At 41.6% G+C, this 25397-nt stretch overlaps 1 protein-coding gene across 1 annotated transcript in view; it reads left to right on the top strand.

The window, feature by feature from the left end:
• Positions 1-2779: 2779 nt before the first annotated feature.
• Positions 2780-25397, top strand: part of LOC115113849 (dystonin-like) — a 142292-nt gene continuing 119674 nt past the window's right edge. The window contains 6 exon segments of the mRNA XM_065012721.1: positions 2780-2886; positions 4690-4751; positions 7587-7676; positions 11569-11646; positions 13055-13147; positions 24816-24982. Of these exon segments, the coding sequence (XP_064868793.1) occupies positions 2808-2886; positions 4690-4751; positions 7587-7676; positions 11569-11646; positions 13055-13147; positions 24816-24982 (569 nt within the window). The 5' untranslated portion in view covers positions 2780-2807.

The raw sequence follows: 25397 nt of genomic DNA, 5'->3' as shown, positions 1-25397 counted from the left end.
CTTAAGTTGTTAATGAGAAACCAAGAGAGGGCCTGGATTCCACACACTCTGTTCGTCTAGCAGTGACCAGATCCTTGTTTTGTTGATGATCCAGACCATGTGTGCTAATGAGGAGTATATTTACATTTGCCTATCCTGCAGTGTGTGCATTTGTGTTTAACTTGCCGATTACTGGCTGGATCAACTTCAATGTCGTGGAGAAGGGCTCAAGTAAGGGTCATTAGTTTTGCCAGGCAATGGAGAATATATGATGGGGAATTGCCAGGGCTCACTTGTCAATTTCAATGGGACTTTCCTGGTTGTATAAAATGTTAAATACAAGTCCAAGTCCAACATCACAAGGTTTATTGGATATAAACGTTATACTAATGTGTTGGTGAGTGCGAGTGATGACTATGTGCCAGTAGGTTGTGATAAGTACTGCAGTCATCAGCTGATGGTCATAATGTTTAATCTGACATCATGTTATTTGTTACAGTAGGAAGCTGGGCAGGTCTGAAGAGATCAGATGGGACTGGAACTATTCTCCCTGACTTTAATGGAGTGTTTAGCTGCTAAACCAGCACTGGTATTCCAGCCCTGACCTATACTACCAATTAGGTGTAATAATGTGGTTGTAAAAGCAGCCTCTGATTACTCTGTATATAATATACCTCATCACACACATTGGTAAGTAATATTGTGTTTTTATGAAGTGATTCTTCGCTATTTTAGAAGATTTAAGAAAGATTTATAATATTTCAAAGTGAAATAAGTGTAGGCCCATGTTCTCTCAACCTGTCCCTCAAGAGGGCACCATTCTCTAAAGATTACCCCTCTTACACACATCCCACAAACTCAGCGGTACTGTATCCAACCAGCTACTACTGAATTTATTTCAAACTTAAACTGTCATCCTTAGTTGCACCATAATAATGATCCTGGGTGGTCAATGATACAGCAAATTCATCCTGTCTCTGGGCCTTGAGCAAGGAAGGGTGTTGCCTTGGACACTCCCTGAAGACCCCATTTGTATTAATGAGTCTCTGGCTATACTCATGTATTATGTAGTAAGCAGCCTCAGGCCACTAGGATCACACATTGTAACGTCCTGAAGGCCGAGCTCAGCTCAGCTCTACCCAATCGCAGTTGTGATTTACTTAACGGTTATGGAGATAGAGAGCGAGGGAAAAGGAGATATATGTTCAGGGATAGCGGGAGAGAGAAGAAGTGTTATAGCAGCAGGTGTCTGGTACACTACTATGGCAGTGGTGGATTTAAAACACTGTACTTTTTTTATTAACAAGGGTATAGGCAGGATGGATATTTTTTCTCTCTCAGGTGCAGTTCTGTTCACTAATATTTGGTGCAATCCCTAGTCCCAGACTCCCAGCCCAGTAGTGAATTCCCTGCAGCTTTACACACACACTATTTATATATTAACCAAATGAAAAAGGCAGCTAATAACCACTGACAGTGACAGCACATTTGAGACACATCTGGATTAAGGATAGGCCTAAATGACCAATCACCCATCAGTATTCTGCCTCAAAACTGACCAATGTATGACCTCATGTTATTGCCTGTTTTTTTGCATGGTAATTTTAGGGGAATATTTTATGTTGTATAGCACTAGGTAAAGTGTGTTTGTCTTCATTTCAGTTGGTGTTGTAGTTATTGCAATTGAGTGTGCTCGGTGTGTTAGATGTATTTGATGAACCAGGGATTGACATTGTTGTGGGTGATGCACTGTAGGATGTGAAAAATGTGTAGTACAAATAAAGCACATACAGTAAAAATGCAGACAGATATTTTTGGATCCAGAATTCATTAAAATGTGTTTGCCTTTGAAATTCAAGGACATCAGCCTCACAAACGTGTCACATCTGACATAGAACATACAGTCTGATCTTTTTATAACTGTCTCAGCATGGGCTCACTCCTCTGGGATGTACCATTCATTGCAGAGAAAATGAGATTTGTCAAGGATCTGACAAATTATACTGATTGTCTAGTTAATTTACTGACCTCAGAGTAAGACGGAAAATAGTTAATAACCGATGATGTTCTCTTCAGTAAAGAGCTAATATTATGACAACGTGACTAATTGCCATTGATTGATTGTTTTGATGAATGGAGTTTCTGTCCAAATTTTGTACATTTTGCGAGGGGGAAAAAGTGTTTGTATTTTTTTAAATTGAGTGTTGGATGTTGGACGTTATTGCATATTATTGCACAAGATTAATCAAGTTGTTGATTACATTGCTAGTTAACTTCTCTCTGCCTAAAGACACTACAGAAACTTTAATTGCCTTAGTAGTAATCTAATTTATCCATCAGTTAAATACCTATAAGAAATGTAATTGTTAGATCTATTCCTATGTTCTACTCAACATTCAATTAGACAAACAAGCTTTAACATACTATAGTTGCATACAGGCTACTGCAATAGTATTCTCCAAACTGATGCCCCCTCCTGTTTTAGATTTAAAGGGTCATTCTAAAAAAATAGGTTTTAATCAGAAAAATACCTTTTCTCCTTTTCTTAAGGAGGCTTATTAGTCCCTTAATGGCATTGAGCCGCATTGTGCTGTGACCTTAAGTAAACATTAAACATGTAAGAAAACCTCTGAGTTGCTGTGGAAAATCTGACAGGACTCATTTCGGATGCTTGACGAGAAGGGGAGTAGCGGCAGGCTGTGCTAGAGGTAGGCAGGCAGGGAGGAGGAGTCTGTTGCTGCTCCTTCAGTAACGTCGGTATCTCACACACATGCCGTCCCTCTGCCGGGACCATGATGCACTCTCTCCAGAGCCCCCGGGAGCTAACTATGGCTAGGGAGATGTGGCACCTGCTGGGGCGTGACGGGGAATTCAGCGCTCACCTGGTGACGTTGATGTGCTGCATGGGTCAGTATCTCTTCCTGCTTCGCTTTACTCCATTCCCCATCCAGAATCCAAGGATTGGGAATTTCAGTTTCTGACTGAGCGTGGAAGTTTGCCGCTAGTTTCTCATTTAGAGGGGGACTTTAAACCTCCCAAGGCTAAATTCTGTTGTGTTATGCTGTGTTGTAAAAGGAGGAGGTTATCTGTGTTATTTGTATTTTGGTTCCAAAGTCAAAGGAGATGCAGATTGCATGATTTACTGGGCTTGTGATTGGTATCAATGTCTTCCTTTGAGTGCTTATATCAGCTGGACCTTTAGGTAGAAATGTAAAGTAGGACAGACAGGTATCTGGCCTGAATCCTGAAACCCACTTGGCAGCTTTCTCCCTTAATCTTCCTGTGTGAGACAGGTAATGCAGAGAGAAGTAAGGAGGGTCTCTCCCCCAAGCTGTGTGTCTCAGGACCATTAGCCTACCGCCACGTGAAGTGTTGTACAGTAATGGATTTTGTTTGGCTACAGAAATACAGAAATATAGTATAGGGATTTTGTCTGTGTTAGATTCTCTGAGCAAATGTTTTTGTCTGTGTAGCATACCTGGCGAAAGTTTGCCTTGACAGCTCACAATTGAGCCTTTATGTTTCCATTTCTATCCCAGAGACTCTCAGGTCTGTGAGAGCCTGCATGTGGAAGCGGCCAGTCTGGTTGTCATGGATACAGGAAACACAAAATAATGTGGTAGACCGTGTACAATACTGAACTATGAGTAATGGAAGCTATGCCTCATGCATTGAAGTTCATTCTTTTTCATTACGCTTCCAAAAATATCAATCTCTCTGGAGACTACTGTATTCACTAGAAATGAACCCACATGTGTAAGAGTATTAGGATAGTCTTGTATCTAATCATTATATGCAGTAGTTCAGAAAGAAAATGTGTACATGTAACCATACATAGTCTTTGGCGTTAGGGCTCGGCTCCTTCATGGTAGCTCACTGCCAGAGCGAAGCATCATATGAAGATGATAATATAAGTACGGGCAGTGAGCACGATATTAGGGCTCTCCCCGAATAAAACAAATGTTGGTTGACCGAGAGTCGTCTGTTCTTTCGACCAATCGGGTTGGTCGAAATGTTCAAACGTGTATTTTTCCATATGTAGACACACCCTATGTTTGAATATAATCAACTATATGTCAGCTACTGAGCTTTAAGCACTGTGATAAAAAATTGCTCCACCAAAAAAATATTGGTCGACCAACAGCCTATCGACCAAACATTCAATCAGTCGACTCAATGGAGTCAGCCCTACATGATATATGATATATCAAATCCCCTAAAGAAAGAAACACAAAACCCACAGGTGGAGGCCAGGGTGGTAGTGGGATTTAAGAAACAGCAAGCATAGCGAGTAACAGCTAGATACAGCAGCACGGCAGCAAGAGACACCAGCGCATGTGTGTGACATCCAGCTCCGAGGAAGCATGTGTAGAACTGGTCAACTTAAATAGACCGCATGTAAGTAGAGTGCAAATCCAATTGGTGCAATATCCGCTGATGCCACCACACTCAGATTCCCTTCTGAACGGACTATGCCGAGTGAACCATATACAGTACATTGATAAGAGGAATGAACGGCTGGCTCATTGTAGTAGTAAATCACAATTCCACTTGTCATGCAAATTACCATCCCCTGTGTGTGTGTGTGTGTGTGTGTGTGTGTGTTTGTTTGTGTGTGTGTCTGCATGTGTGTGTCTTAAAGTTACACCATGCTTACTGTATGTATGTAAAGTACTTTGCTAAGTGTCTTTTTTTGTGTATTTTTCTCAGATGAAAGAGACAGAGTGCAGAAAAAGACTTTTACAAAATGGATAAACCAACATCTCCTGAAGGTAAGAATTGATTGTCCGCGGAGCTTCTTTTAGAAACATGCTGTACCATTCATTTTATTTCCCAATTCATTGTTCCTTTTTTTTGGATTGGGGAGACTTTATTTGGCCTTCCAGTTCAATGATCTACATAGAGACTGTAATATGAGAGAGAGAGTTAGGCCTACAGTATGTTTTAATATTGTTGACTTGTATCACAGTTACGGTGGTAGCTACTAGCTACAGTCAAGTCTAGGGATGCACATTAACCATGAACATCTCTTGATTTTTCCATGTCACTAAGACTCTTGGTAATTATGAATCTGGTCCCATGGGTAGATCATTTCTCACATACCTCAATGCCTAATTAGTGTATTGAACCTCCCACCTCTCTGTCATCACCTTTAGGTCGTTCTGTGTTGAAATGGTTACTGTTTTTACTACATACAGATGCAAGAGAGATGGTATAATGGTCATGATAATGGAAAGACAGTATGGCTCGGAATTGCCAGGGACCTCAAGAGAAGATATTATTGCTGTACTTAGGTGCCAATACAATATGCATTGCGATTCTTACGATTCTATATGTATTGCAATTCGATATTGCAATGTGATGCTCCAAACGTATTACTCATTAAATGTCTGTTGCTGAGAGACAAGAGGGATCATCAGAAAACAAGTTTTGATCAGTCAAGGAAATAAAATTGCTTAAAACATTTTCGCTCACTATTTAAAAATAAGCTATAAAATGGCGCAGATACAGCTGAGTCGCGCTAGCTAACGCTACCTATAGTAGCATAAAGAATCACTAAAAGACAGGCTGTTTCATGTTTTAGTCCTGTCAGTTTCCATGAAGATTAACTAAACTGTGTCGTTACCTGACAAGGTGAACAACCCAATAAAGAGTGATCAGCAAAGCATCACAGCCTTTCATCCTGGGCTACATAACTGATGATAGATGTTTAGCAGAGGTGCCAATGGGAGATGGCATTTGCTAGCTTGCCAGAGTTTGTACTAACTGCATATCTTCTTCCACCCATCCCATGATGCGGTATACATGTACCCAGTCATTTTCATTGACTCCGAAAGAATCTAAATTGCTTTGGTTCATCTGCTATGGAATTAGGGATCCCCTTGGCAGAGTAACTGATTAAATTATTAATTTCCCACTTTCCCATATTGTAAAACAGTATATGAGCAAGCATAAACTATATCGAGACAAGGTGTTTATTATGCAAATCCATGCCAGTTTATTGTGTAATGTGCTTAGGGAGCGAGTTATAATCCTGTTTTTGTCACCTATTCAAGTGATTTAGCCTGATTTATTTGGTCGAAGGCAAAAGTGTTGTAAACCCCCTAAGCTAACACATGGCACAGCTGTGTGATCCCGTTTGGAGTGACATTTTATGTTGCTGTGGCAGTGGAGCAGGATTATTGGAGTAATGTTGCAGTGATGGCACGACTTACAAGGCTCAACTGTTTTTATACTACAGATGGAGGTCGAATATTTTGGCTATTTGAGCTCAATGATGTCATATTTCATTATTTTCCCCATCATCTTAGATGTTGTTGCCAGTACTACAAACTGTAATACAATATCTGAATTTGAGAGTGAACTGTACCCATGGAAAGAAAGGCATTTTAACTACTGTACTCTCTAGTGCCAGGGTCAACATGCCTTATCCCCTGTGACATTGTCCGGGGAGTTTAAAAGTGCTGAGTAATAGCGGGAGGAAATATTTGGCTGACCAACTAGTAACAGGGGATCCAGGGAGCAGGTCTATTTTGGCCCCACAACTGTGCCTGTTTGCTGGGGTTATATGGGAGAGAGGAGAGGGGCCTGCCACGTGGTCTAGGTAAAAGCAGGCCACCGGGCAACTGGGGGATTTCACAGGCCTGGTGGTATTCAGGACAGGAAGAAGGGGAGATGGGCCTACTGGGAGGAGAAATCCTGGGACTGGAGTTGTTAAGTGTGGGGTCAGGATGAGTTATTTGAGGGCCATGGATATGTGTCAAAGCCATGTGCTCCCTCTGTAATACAGAGGTAGGGCACTAGTAGGTAGGGAACCTGATGGGAATTATGCTAATAAGGCCTTTTCATTTGTATTTATTAAGGATCCCCATTAGCGGCTACTCTTTCTGGGCTTCAGCAACATTAAGGCAGTCATACAAAATATTACATGACATTACATTTCACAACACTTTTCACAGCACATTAAGTGTGTGCGCTCAGGCCACTACTCTACCACCACATATCTACAATACAAAATCCATGTGTACATGTGTGTAGAGTGCATGTTTTAGCATGTGTATGTGAGTGTTTGTGCCATAACAGATCTCATCCCTGGTACCTTACAGACACCAATTGAGTCTATGAAATGCAGGCTCAGTCAGATCGAAGACATCTCCCTCACATACACCACTAATCACAGAATGGAATGTGGCTGTTGGTTTCCATCACTTAATCAGTTGCCAGCCCAAGCTTTAGAGGCTCCTCTCAGTTCACACAGACACAGATGAGAGAGTTCTAAGAACTCTATTCTATTGCATAAAACAACCTTTCGATGCATAAACAGTATTAAACATAATCTTGTAATTTTTCTATCACAGAATCTAATCACACCTGGGTCAAATACATTGTGTCAAGTACTGGAGCTGCACTTGATTTAGTTTTCCCACTTCAATGCAATAGGCTCAAAAGTGCAAACTCCAAGCTAAATTGACGTACTATTTGACAGAAGACTGATTTCAATATTCCAATACATATGCACCCTCATCATGTTTAATACTGCCCTCCCCAGTGCCTTAATTATTTCAACAGGAAGAGATAGTTCCTTAATTCCTTTCCTCTGGCCTTAGGTACGGAAGCATGTAAATGACCTGTATGAAGACCTACGAGATGGACATAACCTGATCTCACTGCTGGAGGTCCTGTCTGGCCAGTCATTGGTGAGTAGTGTGTTGTCATGGTAATGTAGCTCTAGCCTGTTATCACCCCTCATGTATATCTTATGAGTCAGAGGATATGTCTGAAATTGAACCTTATTCCAAAGGATACTTTTGACCAGAGCTCATATATTGTAGGGAATAGGGTGCCAATTTTCAAGACGTTTCCTTTTTGGAAATGTGCTTGTATTCTTGAAAGGAAGGGTTGAACAGAGAGTGACATTATAAGTGATGATTTGCCTGGCTTCTAAACCCCTAGATAACACAATTAATTCCATTGTTTGATTCTGATTCAAGTAAAGGGAGTTTTCATATATGATTTCTGTTCCCTGGTGCAGTATCACGTTGCATGAGAATTCCAGGAATGTACAATTTTCTTCACACAAGAAATGTAAATAAGAGTTCAGGGTCCACTTTTTCAGACACATATACTCTTAGAAAAAAAGGGTTCCTGAAGGGGTTCTTCATCTGTCCCCATAGGAGAACCCTTTTTGGATCTAGTTTTGATTTACATTTGGTTGAGAGGTCAACTATTGTGAAATTAACCAAACATTTTAAGATGTCATTGGATTTAGGTTAAAAGTTGGGTTAAAAAAATACATAATTCCCTTACGTTGTTGACTTTTTGAAAATCCATTCAGTTTTAGTCATCAGATTACATTTTTGTTGTTGAAATGATGTAGAAATAACGTTGATGCAACCAGTTTTTGCCCAGTGGGATGGAACCCAAAAGGGTTCTAACTGGAATCAAAACGTGTTCTTTAAAGGGTTTTCCTATGGGGACAGCCAAAAAAAACCTTATGTTCTAGATAGCACCTTTTTTTCTATGAATGAATTATATCACTTTGTTTATCAATCGGGTCCTAGATCCTGAAGCAACCTCTTGAGCAAGAACCAGCATTTACTTTGTTTTTATATAGACTTAAAGCCCACATATGCAGTATATCCTACAGCTATAGTGTCGATCAGATGCATGAATCAGACAATCAGATATGTGAAAACGCCCCAAGACCATTTATGCTTCAAGGCCTGGGAGAAACTAACTGCATTACAATGCTTGTTTTCAATGTTTGTAATGTCATTGCACTCCACAAAAAACACGAGTTGAAAGAAATGATGGCTGGATTGGAGACGTAGGAATTTTGATTAAGGCTGTTTGTTATCACTCAAATGTCATACTCAAATGTCATCACATTAGAGAATCTGAAAATGAATCATGATCATAGCTGTCTTTTGATGTCAGTTGTTTGGTGGGTTGCAGCAGCATGAGTTCTCTGTAACTCATGTGAGGAGAAATTAGGTTCCCTCTAAAATAAGTGTAGCTAATATTTCGCCTTGAAGTCGCCCACATGTTATTTTGTTTACATCCTGTTTCCTCTCTACCCTCTTCCTCCTCCATTTCTTCTATTTTGGATTTGTTTTGTTAATTTTACATTCTCCTTTTCATTTGTCCAACTTGTGTCCTTGTCTATTTGTCTCCCCCTTGTGTTTCTTTCCTGCGCTCACATTTACTCGGCCTGGTAAGCCAAGGGAGCGTGATTTCCTCAAGACATTGCGGTTGGTGAGTTCGGCAGAAGCATGTGCGGTTGAGCAGCATGGAGATGAGCAGGTTGATGATAAGGGGGTTGGTGTGGTTCGCCGTCCTCCCCCTTGTAACACAACCAATGCAGCGTGTTCCGTGGACATTAACGAGAGTGGAACAACAATCCCACCACAGTCTTTTTACTTTAGTGGCCCGTAGTGAGCACTATAGCAATCTGTTTATATGGTTAGGTCAAGTTGCATTCTCTTTGATTTTATGATAGAAGTTTGTGTGCAACACTGTGTAGAATAGGGAGTGGCCCACTGTATGGCTTTAGAATTGCTAGCTGAGAAACTGAGATGGATTACATGATGGAAATGTGCTTGGCTTATGAACGAAAGGCCCAAGATCATGTTCAATTCATAGTTTTTTCTCAACAGCAAAAAAACATACACTACCCTTTCAAAAGTTTGGGGTCACTTAGAAATATTGTTGTTGAAAGAAAAGCACTTTTTTTTTGTCCATTAAAATAACATCAAATTGATCAGAAATGCAGTGTAGACATTGTTAATGTTGTAAATGACTATTGTAGCTGGTGATGGCTGATTTTTTATGAAATATCTACATAGGTGTACAGAGGCCCATTATCAGCAACCATCACTCCTGTGTTCCAATGGCACGTTGTGTTAGCTAATCCAAGTTTATAATTTTAAAAGGCTAATTGATCATTAGAAAACCCCTTTTGCAATTATGTTAGCACAGCTGAAAACTGTTGTTCTGATTAAAGAAGCAATAAAACTCTGTATGCCTATGTAGATATTGCATTCAAAATCAGCCGTTTCCAGCTACAATAGTCATTTACAACATTAACAATGCCTACACTGTATTTCTGATCAATTTGATGTTATTTTAATGGACATGAAATGTGCTTTTCTTTCAAAACAAGGACATTTCTAAGTGACCCCAAACTTTTGAACGGTAGTGTATATTGTGCATGCCATAGTAAAGTAAAAGAACAGCACCATGCACTTCCATCTTGGATTGCAAGCGCATGTACAAATCAATCACATTACTGTGTGATTCACAAGATCTCCACCTGGGCCTTTAAGTCCATCCTCAGTAGCTTTGTGCATCATTAAGCCATACAATCAAACTGAACATCAACATTTATGAACCATTGAACATTTTTCATCAGATAGTGGCTTTCTATTGTATTCAATGTATACCAACAGCAGGCCACTTGACTGATTGTACCAAGTTAATGAGGTGAGCCATTGAGGAAAAGGCTTTTGTGAATGTTGTCACTCTGCTATTGAAGTGAGAGTTATTACTGAATCAAGAGCGCTGTACTGCAGCTCATCCCTGGGTCGTATTCTGCCGCTGTGGATCGGCAGGGGAATGGCTGGCTTGTGACGCAGTTTACATCTCATTATCTCACGCTGTGTCCCTCCATTGTGCTCCTGTGTCCGTCACAGGAGTTTGTCTCTCTGCTCACATCATGACACTTAGTCCTCACAGCTATATGAATCCTAGATGCTTTTTGGAACTGGGAAAGGTCTTTATTGTTTGTGTTATTAGTCCTCATTGGAATTAGTTTATCACTCATTTCCGGTAAACTCCTGCCCAATTCAACACTAATTCTATCAGATTATGTGTTCTGTCAGTTCACAGTTTGAGAGTACCAAGATACATGTATTTTCTATTGCGTAAATGCAGTGTACCAGTTGTGTAATTTCAGATAAACCTAGGGTATGGTAAAGGAATACAAATGCTAAAGCATTTGATGAAAATTCCTCTCAAATGAATTTTGATCAAATTGAAGCTAATTTACTGCATTTCTACATTCTAGTTTATTTTAATATCAAGTCAAGCAGCAGTAACCTAGCCAAAGCCATCTACTACAGCCATCTTTACCTCTGCACAGTTTTGAGAAAAAATTGCGCTGTTCCCTACAGCTGCATAGATGCGCTCTCCATAAAGCTAGCCAGCCATACAAACAGCCTTTCCTCCCACTCCCAGGCATCCACATGGTCCTAAAGTCTGCCTACTGATACCACTAAACTGCATTTGCCTTTTAATCAGGGTTGGAATTATTTCCGTAACCTATTTTAAATGGTTTGTATAGAGCTAGGGTATGGCGACTGGTGTGTAGTAATAGCAGCGTTTTGTAGACCACCCTGGCTCCGGATTTGTTTGTTCCCTCCCTTTTGGTTTTTCTCTCTTTCCCTCAGCAGATGAGTGGGTAAGACCCTGGCAGGGCCGGTGTCCTCATACTACTAATGGTGTGGTGAGTCCCTGGTCCTTGGAAAGGGAGAGACCACATGGCAGTCAGTAACTTGTCCCCCTCTTTCTGTTCCTCCTCTATGCCTACAGCCTCGGGAGAAAGGGAGGATGCGGTTCCACAGACTCCAGAATGTACAGATAGCACTGGACTACTTAAAGAGGCGGCAGGTAAGGACCAATCACATTTGCCGAAATGCTAGAACATATGTGTAGAGGAATTTCTGATAACCATTTCACCATGTGAAGATATTGAAAAGCACACTGAATGCCCACATCAAAACAGAAACCCTGCTCATACCATGACAGGGATAACCAATATCATTACCTCATAAAGGGTTCAATACCTCCCTCATCATGACTCACAATAGAGGACATGCTGAATCCATCTCCCAAGGGTGGTTACATCTCTGATTGCCCCTCCCCCACACCCACCACAGTCAGGAAGTGATAGAGATGGAGAACAGTGCTCACTGCCCAGCTGCAGCCTGCCAGACATGACGTCAGTGAAAGCAACCCAAGGCCTGAGACAAAGGATTCATAGATCATTAAATTATGCCATTGTTTTAATGACATACCAGGCCCATTCACACCTCATTCATATTCATAAACAGACACATTAAAGATTCACATGCTTTTTATTCTATCCTACTGTTGATTTAAGGCTGTACTGTATCATAAAAAGGGTAGCGGTAGCATCAATGTTGCAATGAACTGTGGCAAGGATAGATAAGATATTGTATTATTACAAATAGCTATGCCCAGACTTGAAAAAGCACAATTTAGAGGGTGAAAGAAAATTGCCGCTGCTTTCGGTTTCACTGTTGCTCTCTCATAATGAAATAAAATGGTATTTATTTGCACATGACAGGGATTGTCATGCATATCAATGGAAGGCCATGATATAAACATCATGGAAAATTATTTTCAATCAAATTAGGTAGAGTACCAAGCATGACAATTTTAGCCATTGGACCACAATAAAGTATTTGCATTTGAAATGATGGATATTTGTTTGGAACAATATCAAACTGCATTAGTTTATTAGAATGAGGACATGATATTTCAGCACATGACATTTCAACACATTACTATAAGCTACCACACTATAGTGCCGCCTTGTGGTATAGAGGTGTGGACTCAAGGCCACATAATAATAGTAAATTGATTTACTAGCACAACTTCGTTACCAGCATCTGTTTTGGGGATTTCCACTTGTTCTAAAAAGAGAATAGACATTACTCTCAGAATATGTATGCATTTTTATGCATCATTTTAAAGGGGCTTTATAAATGATCTGTTACTGTGAGTATGACACTAATACCGATGGACAAATTCAAATTCTCACTAATGTGTATGTACCCTGTTTATTACAAGTTTAAAGACATATTAATAGGTTTTGGATATAGAGACATCTACAGATGTTCTTCAGGGATGTTAACCTACACTACTAAGAATAAAGGTGCTTTGCGGATCAATAGAAAACATTTCTTAAGCTGTTTAAGTTGATGTAGATTTGGAATGCATCACTTCTGTGTATCATGCTTATTAGCCAACTGTTTACAACTCCTTTCTTCAGGTCAAGCTAGTCAACATCAGAAATGATGACATCACAGACGGGAATCCCAAATTGACGCTGGGATTGATTTGGACCATAATTCTGCACTTTCAGGTAAGAGTTCATCTCAAATCACACATTTTGTTCATACTGTGTTTGTCATTTTCCGTCTGTGTGAATCAGTGTGCTTTCTCCATTGCTGTATTTTTTTCTTAGCAAAGGATAATCAGTGTGCATATGCTAGTGTTATTCATGTTAATTTGGTTGAGGATTAGGATGATCATATCCTGCTATATTATGTCACGCATGGAGCTGGGAGATGTCTCTTGTTTTGACCAAATTAAGATATCTGTATTTAAAAGGTTCTGGATTGAGGTATTATGTTTCTCTTCCATTTGACAGAAAATGCTAGTATATTGAAGCCAGTGTGATTGAAAAGCTAACGTGTTGCTTAAACTCTCTACAGTTCTGTATGTTTTAGGATTTGCTTGTATAAGACTGACATTTGGTTCTGTTTGAACCATCTAAACCAGTAGTCACCAACCGGTATCGTGATCTTCAAGGCATTCCTAGTCGATCCCCAAACATTTCTGTTGAAAAGCCAACGATAAAGGCTTGTGCTGCTTTTTGTATTTTCTTTGTGTTGCTCTGTTGGCTGTAGGTGCACTTGATTCAGAAGCCCTGCTCACCGGAAAGGCAAAGTGAACCATTTTGAACCATTTTGTTTGTCTGAAAAGACAAACCCCGCCTACCCGGCAGACTGGGAGATCTGTGGCTAAATCGAGTTTGCCTACTGCGCTAGCCAATCGCATTGCTCAAATCACTGTGCCTACAGCTTCCACGAACCCGACCACAGCAAAGTTTGATACTAGCCTGCGTGAGGTTTTAGAACTTTTAAAACTATGACCAGAGAGAGACTGTCAAAGAATACAGCAAAGAGCTGATGTTTTTATGAGTGAGTTCATGTTAAACATTTTATTCCGCACTGTCAACACTGTTTTTATTCAACACAAAACACACTTTTCCATACTTTCACTCACACAGCTGTTTATTTTAATATTGAGGAATATTTCACTTTCTGTGCTCATAGGAACAACATGAATTTGTACATGAGGCAGATGCAGTGTGACTCGAGTTTCGCCATCAGGTGGAAGACAGTGTCCCCGCTCTGGTAGGGCTGTTGCGGTGACCATATTACTGTCACACTTAATGAGAGCTCATGAGCATAAGAAACAATGCCTTTTTCCCCCAACTTTTTCGGATCATAGTCGCACACCTCATGTAGCCTAGCCCATAGGCCTATATGTTTTGATAAGGTTTAAGGTAAGCACATGAATCTGCTTTACAAGGGGTGTAGAGCCTAGCTGGCATACATTAACAGCGTGTGAGTTTCAAGTTTGGGGAAGATCATTTTCACCATAAAATGCACCTTTTTATAATAAAAGCATTACATGCATAATTGCATTTGCGGTCACTTTTGATAATGGTGATTTCCGCTAATGGAACATTCGTGCTTATAGCCTACTACCATGTGCGCATCGCTGCGCTTATAATGTGAGGAAATAGCCTAATAGTTTATCAGCATTCTAAGCTACATGTTCTGATCTGTTGCGTCAGCCACATTGCGTAAAAAACGTTTTTTTATTTATATTTGGGCATTACACAACTGTCCCAGACTATGTTTGGAATATTTATTTCTCTCACAAAATAGAATAGGTCAACGTTTGTACTATGGGTGAAAGTAGATTGACATAGGCTAGTGCTTTTTCTGTTTTTAGGACATCTTGTTCCTATGTGGCGAGTGGCACAGCGGTCTAAGGCATTGCATCTCAATGCTAGAGGCATCACTACAGACACCCTGGTTCGAATCCAGGCTGTATCACAACCGGCTGTGATTGGGAGTCCCGTAGGTCGGCGCACAATTGGGCCAACGTCATCTGGGTTTGGCCGGTGTAGGACGTCATTGCAAATAAGAATTTGTTCTTAACTGACTATTTAGTTAAATAAAATAAATAAATAATCTTCAGTATACACCTAGGAATTGGATAAGGACACGCGCAGTTGCGTCTCCGATGTGTCTGTCTTCACTTGTAGCCTGTGAGAAAGACCCGATCACGTGATGGAGAGCCATGTGAGTAAGATGTGATGCTCAGAACTCAGGGAGAAGGGCACAACGATCACTGACCTCAAATTACATGGATTTGTTTAGGGTGCATTACGGCCACACAAAGGAGATGCCGCCGTGAAATTCTAGGCATGTCAAATAGTGAATGAGTGGCTGATGTAGTGTGTACAGCCTGCGCAAAAAACTAAGCAGAGCTCATCCCTTTCAAGCGACTTTTTTCAAATCGTCATTAGTCGCATCATGCAGCTTTACAATGTATTAAAAATCTAAACATATAGCCCAATGTTTGTAGAACAACTAAACTTACATTAACTCTAAATTAAGCATATACTGTAGGAATACCTATTTCTTTGTTAGCCGCTCAACACAGAATAGCCGTATGTGCGCACTCCCTCAAATCGTTTGGAGAAAATATCCTTTCTATTTTGATCAGCTTCTTTCAATTGTATTCTTCACACTATAAAATAATGCCACAGAATTCTAAGCAAATCTTGTCTGCTAAATGAACTAGTGTAGCCCACAGCCATTTGGCATAGCCAGATCAGGACCTAACATAAGGACAACTCATGGTATGCTATTCTGTTCTTCTGAAATAGACTACATTTCCTTCATATCATGCTTCTTTAGACCTGTCAAAAAAAGAAAATGGATTTATTGTGAAGGTGTAGGCTATATTACATGGATTTATTATACGTTTTAAAATGTAGATGTTCCAAAGGTCTGCATCAGTGGCTTGTGTGGAAGCCAGGAGATATTTATGTTAATTAACAGTTCATTTCCGTGAGACCGACAGTTATTTGCTTGACAATTACTGCCACAGCCCTACTCTCTGGTCAGTCTCACTAGAGGAAAGGAAGGAGAGAGCAGTAACCCCGAGAGGTGGACCCTCTGCTGCTTTCACCCTCCCTCTGTTGAGACTAATGCTGTTAATAAAAACTGGGAACTCGGAAATCTCTGACTTCCAACTTCAGTGCGTTCAAGCCAACGGGAAATTCTGAAAAAAAACAAGATCCGACTGGGAAAAATGGTTTTCAACGTAATCCAACTCAGAATTCCAAGTTGGAAATTTGGGCATCTTTCTAGAACTCCGACTTTCTGACCTGAAGATCACTGATGTCATAATTTGACCTTGTTTCCCCCCCCCGGTTGTCTTGAAAACACCATGACAGATTAGTCCAGTAATATAAAAAAGCGAATTATTTGCAAATGATTTCAATTTATACCCAGCTATGCCTTGCAAGTGCTACACACAAACTGATTTATTTTGTTGTCAAAGCTCGATAATGTATTAGGCCTTGTCACGTTCGTTGTATGAAGGAGACCAAGGCGCAGGGTGGTATGCGTACATTCTCTTTATTAAAAGAATGAACACCGAACAAACTAACAAAATAACAAATGAAACGATATACAATAGAGTGCTGACAGGCAACTACACATAGTCAAGATCCCACACCAGAAAGTGGGAAAAAGGCCTGCCTGAACATGATCTCCAATCAGAGACAACGATAAACAGCTGTCTCTGATTGGGAACCATATCAGGCAAACATAGACATACAAAACCCCTAGACCTACAAAAACTCTAGACATTCCAAAAACCTTAGACATACAAAAACCTAGAGTACCCACCTTAGTCACACCCTGACCTAACCAAAATATATAGAAAACAGAGATATCTAAGATCAGGGCATGACAGGCCTACTGCACAAACTACATTCTTACAGAGCTGCTTTTATTAGGTTAATGTTAACATTTTTAACTTATGTTTAAAAAATCTGAGCAGGCTTTTTGACAGCGAAAGTGATCTTGACTCAGAAAAGGTTGGTGACCACTCTTCTAAACTATCCATTTCTCTTTTTATAGCTGTTGTTCCCTCGTTGGCCACAAGATGTCAAACCAGTCTAACAAAGTGTCATGCATATGGTTATTTTAACATAGGCCTACGTCTGTGGCAGTTTGCCTGCTGGCATGTACAGGTAACTGCCAAAATAAAGGAAACACCGACATAAAGGGTCTTAATCGGGTATTGGGCGACCAGGAGCGTCCAGAAACGCTTCAGTGCGCCTTGGCATAGATTCTAACAGTGTCTGGAACCCTATTGGAGGGATGCGAAACCTTTCTTCCATGAGAAATTCCATCATTTGGTGTTTTGTTGATGGTTGTGGAAAAAAAGCCACCGCTCCTGTATCTCCCATAAGGGTTCAATTGGTTTGAGATCAGGTGACTGACACACACACACACACACACACACACACACACACACACAAGTGTGTCCGCAAGTGTGTGTGTGTGTGTGTCTCAGAGCTAATAGCTATCTGAGCTGAAATGGTGAAATGGTCATTACGTGTTTGTACTGTTTGTGCTTCAGTGTTGAATTAGAAGGAGGGAAGAGGTTGGACACGTCCCTCCCTCCAGTGTTATGTGTTGTGTGATGATGAGTGCAGGAAATAGTTTGTTTGTATAGAGTAAGTGTCCCTTCCTTCGTCTCGCCTGCGGTACTAATGTTCATCTGTTTTCGGAGTCCCTCCTTCCATTGTTTTCACGGGCTACAGTCAACAGCAGGCCCCACACCCTGAGAACATTTGTTCCCATGTCTGTGTAGTACCACACACAGTCTTTACTGTGTTGCTGCAGCTGTACATTCACCAACATGCATATGGAAGCTATAGGCTTGTATTAGGGGTCAAGCCGTAAACCCCCACACACACACAGCTGCACACTGGGGGGTGTATGGCACATCAGTAGCAGCACTAGGATGATCTAGTGTTGCATTTCTGAGGCCTAGTGAAGCACAACCCGCTAGTGCTCAGTCTCTCTCTCTCTCTCTCTCTCTCTCTCTCTCTCTCTCTCCCCCTCTCTCTCCCCCACTCTCTCTCTCTCTCTCTCTCTCTCCCCCTCTCTCATCTCTCTCTCTCCCATCTCTCTCCTTCTCTTCTCTCCCTCTCTCTCCCCCTCTCTCCCTTGTCCCCTCTCTCTCCCTCTCTCATCTCTCTCTCCCTCTCCCCTCTCCCCTCCCTTCCCTTTCTCTATCTCTCTCTCGACTCTCTCTTTCTTTCTTTTGCTCCTCTCTCTCTCTCTCTCTCTCTCTCTCTTTCTCTCTCTCTCTCTTTCTCTCCCTCTCTCCCCTCTCTCTCCCCTCTCCCTCTCTCTCATCTCCCTCTCCCCCTCTCTCATCTCTCTCCCTTCTCTTTCTCTATCTCTCCTCTCTCTTTCTTTCTTTTGCTCCTTTTCTCCCCCCTCTCTCTTTCTCTCTCATTCTCTCTCTCTCTTTCTCTCTCTCTCTCTCTCTCTCTCTCTCGTACTCTCTCCCCCCTCCTTCTCTCTTTCTCAGGCCCCTGCTATAGATTATTAATATATCTGGCACAGTCAGTCTGCAGGCTTGACTCTACTGGGTTACATTATGGGAGAGGAATGTTAGCAGTAGTTAGCGTTATGACACCCTGATCTAGAACCAGGAACGAGACCATGGTAGAAGGACATGGACAAATAAGCACTGATAGTTAGCATTATGACACCCTGTCCTAGAACCAGGAACCAGACCATGGTAGAAGGACATGGACAAATAAGCACTGATAGTTCGCATTATGACACCCTGACCTAGAACCAGACCATGGTAGAAGGACATGGACAAATAAGCACTGATAGTTCGCATTATGACACCCTGACCTAGAACCAGACCATGGTAGAAGGAAATGGACAAATAAGCACTGATAGTTAGCGTTATGACACCCTGACCTAGAACCAGACCATGGTAGAAGGACATGGACAAATAAGCACTGATAGTTCGCAATATGACACCCTGACCTAGAACCAGACCATGGTAGAAGGACATGGACAAATAAGCACTGATAGTTGACACCTGACCTAGAACCAGACCATGGTAGAAGGACATGGACAAATAAGCACTGATAGTTCGCATTATGACACCCTGACCTAGAACCAGACCATGGTAGAAGGACATGGACAAATAAACACTGATAGTTCGAGTTATGACATCCTGACCTAGAACCAGACCATGGTAGAAGGAAATGGACAAATAAGCACTGATAGTTCGAGTCATGACACCCTGACCTAGAACCAGACCATGGTAGAAGGACATGGACAAATAAGCACGGATAGTTAGCGTTATGACACCCTGACCTAGAACCAGACCATGGTAGAAGGACATGGACAAATAAGCACTGATAGTTAGCCACAGTTCAAAAGTAAACTCCTTGAGAATCCAACAGACAGAGAGCAGTGATGTCTAGTTGCATGCTTCAACATCTACCCTCTCTCCTCTGTTGCCTGCACATCCCAGACTCATCGAGGTCTGGTAAAAACACAAAAAAAGACTGAATATTTTGAAAGTGAATCATTTGAAGTGCTTGTTGAAGAATAATTAAAGTTTTTTCTTATGGCTTGGAATCATAAAACATCCTGACAGGTAGCTTGGGTGATGTGTGCCTACACCTGCCCCCTGTCACTCATGCGAGCCGTTGGGCATTTGTACTAGCTAGTAGCTATGGACCTGTAGATTCTTGATTTTTCAGGGTTGCAGGGCACAGAGGGAGAAAATGTTGATCAGTTATGTGTGGGGTTTAAGCCCAGCTGGCAGAAACACAATGTGACATAGCGATGAACCCAACCCTGTTTGGATGCTACGTGACTCTATCGAAAAGGTTTTGGAAGGACTAAGTTGACATTACCTTCAGTATGATGATCCAGCCATTTGGTCATGCTCATCAAATGACATTGTGTTACTTCTCTGATATTTTTTATTTTAAGAATGTCTTCTGAGAATGTGTCATTCATCCGTCACTTGCTATGGTTTGAAAGGAACTGAAGCAATAAACTGTAGCGATTGAAGTTATACAGAAGTGTTTCAGACTATTACCTCTTGTTGACAATTGGTTTACAAAGTCGTCTCCCAGGTGCGTTTACATACTGAATACATTGAAGTCCCTGTGGTATTCCCTACAATGGGACGCATATTGCATATCCCCCTCGGGACAAGGCATTGACAAGACTGGTGCATTGTCTTCCTTTCATGTGAATAACTGCAGTGAAACCTGAATACATGACGATGCTCCATACTGTAGCTCTTTGGTCTCTGTAGTGTCGTCTGACTGACAGTCAAGGTCTCCAAGGGTTACGGTCAAGGTCCTGTTAGATGTCTCAATAAACTGAGGTCCGGAGAGGCACACGAAAACAAATGTGGAGGCTTTGACTTGATTCACCAGGTAGATAATACAGGTGAATGTGACAGGATGAAGTCTTCCATCTCAATATAATGTACACGTCTCTCTCTCTTCCATCCTTCCATCCTTCCACCCCTCTCTAGCCTTTGTCATTGGCAGATCAAACAAGAGATTAAAGACAGAGCTATTTGCAGGGAGCACTAACATCCTGTTAGACAGGTGGATAAAAAGGATGACAGGATAATGTATGATGAATTTGCACAAAAAAAAGGCTAAGATGAGTCAGCAAAATATATGCCTCTACTTTAAGACTTTATTCGATGCTGAAAGACTGTAATTACATTTTCCACATTGGGTTGCAACGAATGACAAATTACAGTTTTTCAAAACTCTGATATTATTGAAACACCACATGAATGAATATGAACATTTACATAGTAAGTAGATTTCTATGAAAGTAAAAATAGGCTGCTCATGTGTTGTGGTTGATCAAGTAGTTTTGCTTTTGTGCTAAGTATACTGTGTATTGTGTGTGTACTGCAGCCAGCCAGGTATACAGTATGTAAACTGCAGGGCCTAGAAGACTGTAACCTTCAGGGGAAATGTCACTGCCGTCAGAATAGAGCCAGAGCCTGGTGGGACAGTTATTTTTAGTTGGGCTCTGCAAAGAAATGATTTATACTCTTTCAATCAACACTCATCCTGAAGCCTTGCCAATTTAGCTCAATTTGTCAACTCACTTGTGGTTGTTCGGAACATTTCGAGGAAAGAAAACACAAGCTTTATATGCCTTTAACGGACCGTACTTGCTACATATGTCACATATATAATGACATATAATCTAATCATTATGTTTGTTCCATAGTTCATTTACATGAGTCACTTCCTGTGCAAAGTGTATACTGTATTTGCCCCCATTTGAAATGGGATGGCAATGGACCGATTGGATAATAGTGTTTGTTTAAACCATTGGACTCAAGCCCCACCTCTGGCTTTGCGATTGTATACAGTTTGATTAATAGGCCAAGGGAAAGTGCTTTGTTAGCCTAGCAGGATTTGCATCGGCTGCTTTTGTTGACACATGCTGCCCTGTTATTTTTAAAGCCCTATGATAGGCAGGGATTCTCTCTGCTTGGTACGGCCTATCAGGTTAGGCCAACTTTCTGAGCAAAGTTTTCCCATACGGTGTAATCAGTGGTCATCAGCTGGCAGAGCAGAAAACCGAGAGCCATCTGATCCTGTCCCGCTGCCGCACCTCGCACCTCGCTCCCTCCGCCCTCCTCAGACCGGCAGCCTCGTTACAGACAGGCACATTTGGGGAAACTTAACACCCGAAGGGGTTCTGGAGGTGCCCGTGTTTACACTTCAGATGAGGAGGACATCACAGGAGGACAGACCAAAACAGGAACCAGGACTGTTTCTCTTTCTTTGAGCTGTGAAGTAGAAACGTGTTGGACGTGGCTGTGCCTCTGCCTCTCCTGCAGTGCATTTATGGTGTTGTTGGATTAGCCGGGACAGGGAAACGTTTCAAAGGTCAGAGACTGAGAGACGATTCCTGAGAGCAGAGCAGAGTTGAGAGGAGAGGAGAGGAGAGCAGTCACAGAAGAAAGGAGTGACAGAAGGAAGTGCCTAGGACATTTTAGCTTCTTCTGGGAGACAGACAGACTTTCTCTCTCCAGCTAACGCAGCTCTGTGTGGAGGGGAGGGGTGTTTGTGTCTGCTGCCAGGCTGCCTGCCGTAGCTTCCTCTCCGCCCCCTTGGAGGAAAACTATGGCTGCCTCTTGGTGGAATAACGGAGCTTTGGATCAAGTTAAGTTCACTCACGGAATCTTCAGGGGAAATTAGCGTGAAATTAGAAGGAACTTAACGCTGTTTATAGAAAGGGAACGTAGGACTGACAGTCATGGGCAATGTGTGTGGCTGTGTGCGGGGCCCCAAGGAGGAATACTATGTGGACCTTACCAAAGCTCCGCTCAGCCCTGAGTCCAAAGAGCTCCGCGGCCGGCGCTACTTCCAGAGGAAGAAGAAGAGGAAATCGGGGGAGTTTCAGCGGCCGGAATCCCTCCGGAGCCGAGGAGGAGAAAGTGTCCAGAGTGAGGAGGATATCCCCAGAAGGGTAGAGCTCCAGCATGGAGCAGACAGGAGCATCAGGGAGAGCCAGGCTGGGGCACCAGAAGGGGAGACACCCAGACCTAGGCTGGGAAGTATCAGCAAAGGGGTGTATGTTGGGGAGGTCCCCAAAGTTCCTCTTGGGAAGAAGTTAGCATTGCGATCTGGATGGATTTCTGCACACCAGACAGACAGAGAGGAAAAGCTCCATGGCATCACCAAGACCTCCAGGAGTATCACTCCTAAGGATGGTCTGCTGGAAAAGAAGCTGCTACATAGGCAGCTGAGGCGGGCGGTGACATTCGGAGCCGTGGAGCATATGCTCCGGACCCTGAGAGGAGGCGGAGATCACAACCTATCTGGGAACCTAGAAGGGCTCCCCAAAATCATATGGAGCACTCAAGTGCACAGGAAGAGGAGGAGGAGGTTTCACAGCTGTTCTGATGGAGGGTCCCGCTCTCCAGATTATCTGGAGCCTCTCCAAGCATCTGCCAAGTGTACATCCGCCCAACAAGAGGTAAACTAAGTGCAGGCTATTTATAGCCAGCCAACATGTGTGGACCAAAATGTAATGTGCTACCGTATCAGTATCTCTGTAATACTGTACAACTGGTGGCTTGGTTTGGTTCCTCTTACATGATACAGATGCACTGTTATTCTGAAATAGCAAACATGATCTTTGCTTTCGTATGTTTTCATTATTCTATGAAGTGTTGTTTTATTGCAGTGGTGTTGCATGGAGACAGTGTTTGTGTTGATGTGTGATTGGACTTCACGGCACAATGTTTCCGTATGCTGTACTGGCAGACTGCTAACCGCCATTTGCTCTCTAAAACCATTCAGAAGACAACTATAATTGTACTATGACATAGTCTAACATTCCCTTTGAGTCAAACAACAACATAACTGGCATCATCACATGCTGTGATGTGGAGCTGTAATATACAGCCTACAAAGCCACAACACATGGACATAGAGATAATTACAAAGTTAGTTAATTAGCTTGTTTCACTGCTATGATTCTCCTCACAAGTTATTTCACACAGCAGTGTTTCTTGTGAGCCTCACCTCTGCTCGAGCTTGGCTACTAAGGTTCTACCCATTATGTCAAACCAGATTCTAAACTGTTTTTTGATCTTTAAAATGTTGTATACCTCAGTGATAAACAGCTGGCATTTGGAAAGGTTATTTGTTCTCTTTGATTCTCCTTGAAATGTTGATGTTTTGATTGCTCAGGTCCATACAACTCTCCCACTCCTTACTTCTAAGACACAGCTTATATCAGTCTCTTTGTTTTGCTACTAGATTTCCCAGCTTTCGGATTCTAAAGGTAAAATACCAAAGGAAGCAGCTTATCACGGCGAGACCACTATTTTCCATGACGTAATTCCAAGTATAGGAAAGTGCAACAACCTTGGGGTCATTTGTTCCCGATATAGTATGTCTCAACCATATGCTCGATGGCAATTTTTACACAAATTAGTGGTCAATCTGGCAGCACATAGCATGATCTTTTAAGTATGCCCCCAAATCTACTGAACATGACTGCTACAATATGTCGTGTTACTCACATTCAACTCCAATTTCAATGTCCATTTTTTCTTGCTCACCGGTTTGGGACAGATTTAGGGCGAAGGTTAATGGGTAGTTGGAGTTTTGTTGACAGTTAGTTGAACATACAGTATACTGAACATCTACAAACCATATATTTGGGACTTCAAATAAAGTGCTACCATAATTTTTCTTAGTCAATGATTGTTAAAGTGTAGCTAGGTCAGCAGTGCCTAGCGAAACATGAAGCATGACAACACAGCAGGAAGAGGTTCAAAGGTCACTTCCTGTTATCAAGGTCAGAGGTGATCATGTTTTTCCTCCAGCATAGATACATGGAATTGCTTCCTGATTTCGACTGTGATGAAACGTCACGGGAATGTGTTTGGTTTAAGATCATCGTACCCTCACTCTTTAACCTGTGCCAACAAATAGATTATTTATTATCCAGCTGCCAATTTGAGATGTCCAATAGGGACAGTGATTCAGTATGAACCAAATAAGGAATTATTGAGGTGTAGCTATATGAATTTGGTGCAGACATTTATCATGTGTGTATTCATTCAACACAATATAATGAATTTAGCACATTTATGTTGTTATTAGTTATTCTATCTGTGACTCTAGAAAGGCTCCCAATTCAAACATATGTTCCTAACATCTGAAGTATTTCCATGAGGAATGATATACTTTATTGTTCCCGATATAGTATGTCTCACCCATATGCTTGATGGTAATTTAGGTGTTTGATGGTAATGTAGGTGTAATGACTAGTTTGTGTTGTTCCTAATAATAACTTGTTTGTGTTGTTCCTCTCCAGATCTCTGAGATCCATGTTTGCGGGGAGTCGGAGGACATGACAGCCAAGGAGCGTCTGCTGATGTGGTCCCAGCAGATGACCGAGGGCTATGTGGGCGTACGCTGTAACAACTTCACCACCTCCTGGAGGGACGGGAGGCTGTTCAATGCCATCATTCACAAATACAGGTAACACCATTTACAAATACAGGCAATGCCATCATTCACAAATACAGGTACAACACCATTTACAAATACAGGAAATGCCATCATTCACAAATACAGGTAACACCATTTACAAATACAGGAAATGCCATCATTCACAAATACAGGTAACACCATTTACAAATACAGGTAACACCATCATTCATAAATACAGGTAACACCATCATTCATAAATACAGGTAACACCATCATTCATAAATACAGGTAACACCATTTACAAATACAGGTAACACCATCATTCATAAATACAGGTAACACCATCATTCATAAATACAGGTAACACCATCATTCATAAATACAGGTAACACCATCATTCATAAATACATGTAACACCATCATTCATAAATACAGGTAACACCATCATTCATAAATACATGTA

Source organism: Oncorhynchus nerka, linkage group LG28, assembly GCF_034236695.1.
Source record: "Oncorhynchus nerka isolate Pitt River linkage group LG28, Oner_Uvic_2.0, whole genome shotgun sequence".
Taxonomy (NCBI): domain Eukaryota; kingdom Metazoa; phylum Chordata; class Actinopteri; order Salmoniformes; family Salmonidae; genus Oncorhynchus; species Oncorhynchus nerka.
The sequence above is the reverse complement of the archived record's forward strand: the minus strand, read 5'-3'. Positions and strand labels throughout refer to the sequence as shown.